Source organism: Chiloscyllium plagiosum, chromosome 16, assembly GCF_004010195.1.
Source record: "Chiloscyllium plagiosum isolate BGI_BamShark_2017 chromosome 16, ASM401019v2, whole genome shotgun sequence".
NCBI lineage: Eukaryota > Metazoa > Chordata > Chondrichthyes > Orectolobiformes > Hemiscylliidae > Chiloscyllium > Chiloscyllium plagiosum.
The window spans coordinates 50453761-50457271 of record NC_057725.1 but is presented as its reverse complement, the minus strand read 5'-3'; the positions used below and the strand labels follow the sequence as shown (position 1 = coordinate 50457271).

The window sequence follows — 3511 nt, the reverse complement described above, 5'->3', positions numbered from 1 at the left end:
CAGAGAGCGAGAAAAGAAAAGAGAAAAAAAGAAAGAGACAGAAAGAAAGAGAAAGAGAGATAGAAAGAGAGAGAAAGAGAAAGACAGAAAGTAAAAGAGAGAGAGAAAGTAAGAGAGAAAGAAAGAGGGAAAGAATGAAAGAAAGAATGGAAGAGAAAAAAGAAAGAAAGAATTGTAAGAGGCAAGTCCAAAAGGTTAAAAAAAATCACATCAATCAACCAAGAGTGGATTGTGACTGTTTCAGTGGAGATTCCTGATAGCACTGACATTTATATTTGAACAGTTGATTTCACAATCCTTAGTTTTTCAGATTTGTTGAGATTCTACCATTCCTATTCCCTTCAAGTGTAATTGAATTACAACATTCACGAACATAGAGAGAGTTGGCTTGTAGTCCTATCTCCTTTTTAACTAGTCTTCAGCACACCGAGTGAAATACAGTCTTTATCTGTAACACAAGGATAACTGGGAGTTAATTCTTTAGCTGTGACCTTCACAGCACACTAATGTGCAAACTCAGGCTGGCACGTGTACCTACATGAACTTTCAGTCCAATTAGCACACTATAGATGAGTTGAAACTGATTTTGTTAATCTGTGTATCCTTCAAAGGGAAAAACACAATGTGTCTGCAGTTTGGCATATAGTCTATTGGGGAGTCGCCCCTCATCATCTTTACAGTCACAAGAAATCACCATCCAGACTATATTTGCTTGTCTCTCCTCTCTCATTTTTTTTTTAAATTTAATTTGCATCCATCAGTGTGACCTTCAGTGGGTATTCTCTCCGAACAGCCACTTAATTTACATTGCAGTCATTTTTGGCTGCACCAGCTTTCTTCTAATTAGTACATTTGAGAATCTGAAGTTAAGTAAGTCCACAATAGTTCTCAGCAGTCCAGGGTCATGACTGCTGACAAGGTCTACGCATTATGATGCACTTTACATTTTCAAATTATTTTAAACAAAAAATACCATCATGCTTGAAATAATTCTGTTTGAATGTATATACATACAAAAAGCGAACTTTGAGATGATTTGTAGCTCAGGTTGAGGTTCTGTATGTAGGTTTGCTCACTGAGCTGGAAGGTTCATTTCCAGATGTTTCGTTACCCTACTAGGTAACATCTTCAGTGGGACTCCAGGCGAAGCACTGTTGATAATTCCTGCTTTCTATTTATATGTTTGGGTTTCTTTAGATTGGTGATGGCATTTCCTGTGGTGATGTCATTTCCTGTTTTTTTTTCAGGGGGTGGTAGATGGGGTCTAACTCAATGTGTTTGTTGATAGAGTTCCAGTTGAAATGCCATGCTTCTAGGAATTCTCGTGTGTGTCTCTGTTTGGCTTGTCCTAGGATGGATGTGTTGTCCCAGTCGAAGTGATGTCCTTCCTCATCTGTATGTAAGGATACTAGTGAGAGAGGGTCATATTGTTTTGTGGCTAGTTGATGTTTATGTATCCTGGTGGCTAGTTTTCTGCCTGCTTGTCCAATGTAGTGTTTGTTACAGTACTTGCACGGTATTTTGTAAATAACATTAGTTTTGCTTGTTGTCTGTATAGGGTCTTTCAAGTTCATTAGCTGCTGTTTTAGTGTGTCGGTGGGTTTGTGGGCTACCCTGATGCCAAGGGGTCTGAGTAGTCTGGCAGTCATTTCCATGATGTCTGATATAGGGGATTTCTCAGCAACAAACCCAAACAAGACGACAAAACGTGTCCAGAAACTCTAGCCACTCCCCCCTACACCAAAGACATCTCGGAAATGACTGCCAGGCTACTAATACTCCTTAACATCAGGTAGCCCATAAACCCAACAGGTTTTATGGTTGCAACCATTATTATTTGTTGTGCTTCATAATTTAAATTATTCTGAATATGAATTGAGTTTTTTTTTAAACTAAGAATCCATAACCTACAAAATGCTTTTAATTGTATGCATCTTAATCATCGTGATTATAAAAGGAACATTACAACATAAAAAAGCAAACACAGTACAAATGCAATGATGAAGAGTTAGATCATTTTGTAATGATACATTTAAAATGTAGCATTGAATTAAATATGCAGATTATGCATTCTACAAGACATTTGACAAGTCGCCAAACATTTGGTTCAGGAATGTCAAATTTTCAGTTTGAGATTCCTATAATGCTCATTTTAGGCATTTTTAAAAAGAATAACCTTCAGATAAAAATGGTTGCTGACACCTGGTCTTGGTCATTAATAAGAATTGAAAAGTAACTGACTTAGAAATGAATCTTGAGAAATACTTATGGAAACCATGTGCCAGTCTCAAAAGCATCAATCTGGTACTCTTCACAACCTGTCAATGAACCAACTGCAAATCCATCCCGCCAAACTGCCTTTAATTCCATGAGTTTCTAACTTCTTGGTAAGCCTTTAGTAAATGCCTTCCTGAAGTCCACCTATATCAGCACTATGAAACCCTTCATGACTTTTCTGGATAAATCAACCCAAAACAGATGGGTGTACCCTCTCAGCTCTGATATCATCCTTGTATATGCATTTTTAGAATTTTTTCAAACTTCTTTTCCTTTTGTACAACAGAGATTAAACTTGGCACAGTATTTTAAGTATGATGTTAGTAAGGGCCTACATCACAGTTTAATGTAACTCGACAATTTCAATTTCTATTATTCTAGAAATGAAGTCAACAGTTCTTGCATTTTTGATTTGATTTAATAACCTGTAGCATTATTTCATGATTTGCTAATGTGTACCCCCAGATCCCTTTACTCTTTTGCACATTTAATTTCTTATTTTCTAAGTAACAGACAGCTTCCTTATTTTTCCTACCAAAATGCACCCTCACACTTATAAGGATGTTAATTATACAAACTTATAAACCTCTCCTTGGATTTTGTCATAGTACTTCAGATTATGGAATCCAAATTATTTATTTTAAAATTATGAATGTCGTTCCAACAATGATCCCTATACAGTACCATATCCCACCTTCCGCCAGTCTCGGCAACCAACCTTTAAACCTACTCCTTTCTGTTTCATAGCCAGGTTTACAGCCATTCTGTGCTCAGCTCTTAACTCAATATACATGAATTTATCTAAAAGTCTACTGGGTACAATATAGAAGATCTAAAAGTACATATATATCAGCCATTTCTTCAAATTCCATTATCGAACTTTTCCAATCAGATTTCCACCCTTGACGCGGCACTGAATCATCCCCTACCAAAATTACCGTGACTATGATGCACAAACTCGACTCATCCATCTCCATCTCTCGTTGATGTAAATTGTGGCCTACAAAACGATCGTGACTTTACCTCCGAATAGAAAGGTTCCAAAGATGAACAGAATGACATGCGGAAGATTTTCACCCAAGATTTTGGCGACGTCTCTTCTGAAATGCATATTCTTCTTCAAACTGTTCCTTCGAAATTCTTCAAAGTCCCAGCTGGTCATGTTCAACAGGTCGTCGCCTTTAGTAACAACGCGCCACGATAAGTCCCACGTTCCGTTGAGCGCCACCCCCAT

The 3511-nt window shown here is 37.4% G+C and overlaps 1 protein-coding gene across 1 annotated transcript in view; it reads right to left on the bottom strand.

Annotated features, from left to right (window-relative positions):
- Positions 1–3511, bottom strand: part of LOC122558097 (sodium/hydrogen exchanger 10-like) — a 373845-nt gene extending 370334 nt beyond the window's left edge. Inside the window, exon 1 of the mRNA XM_043706417.1 lies at positions 3301–3511. Within this exon, the coding sequence (XP_043562352.1) occupies positions 3301–3511 (211 nt within the window). The remainder of the gene's footprint in view (positions 1–3300) is intronic.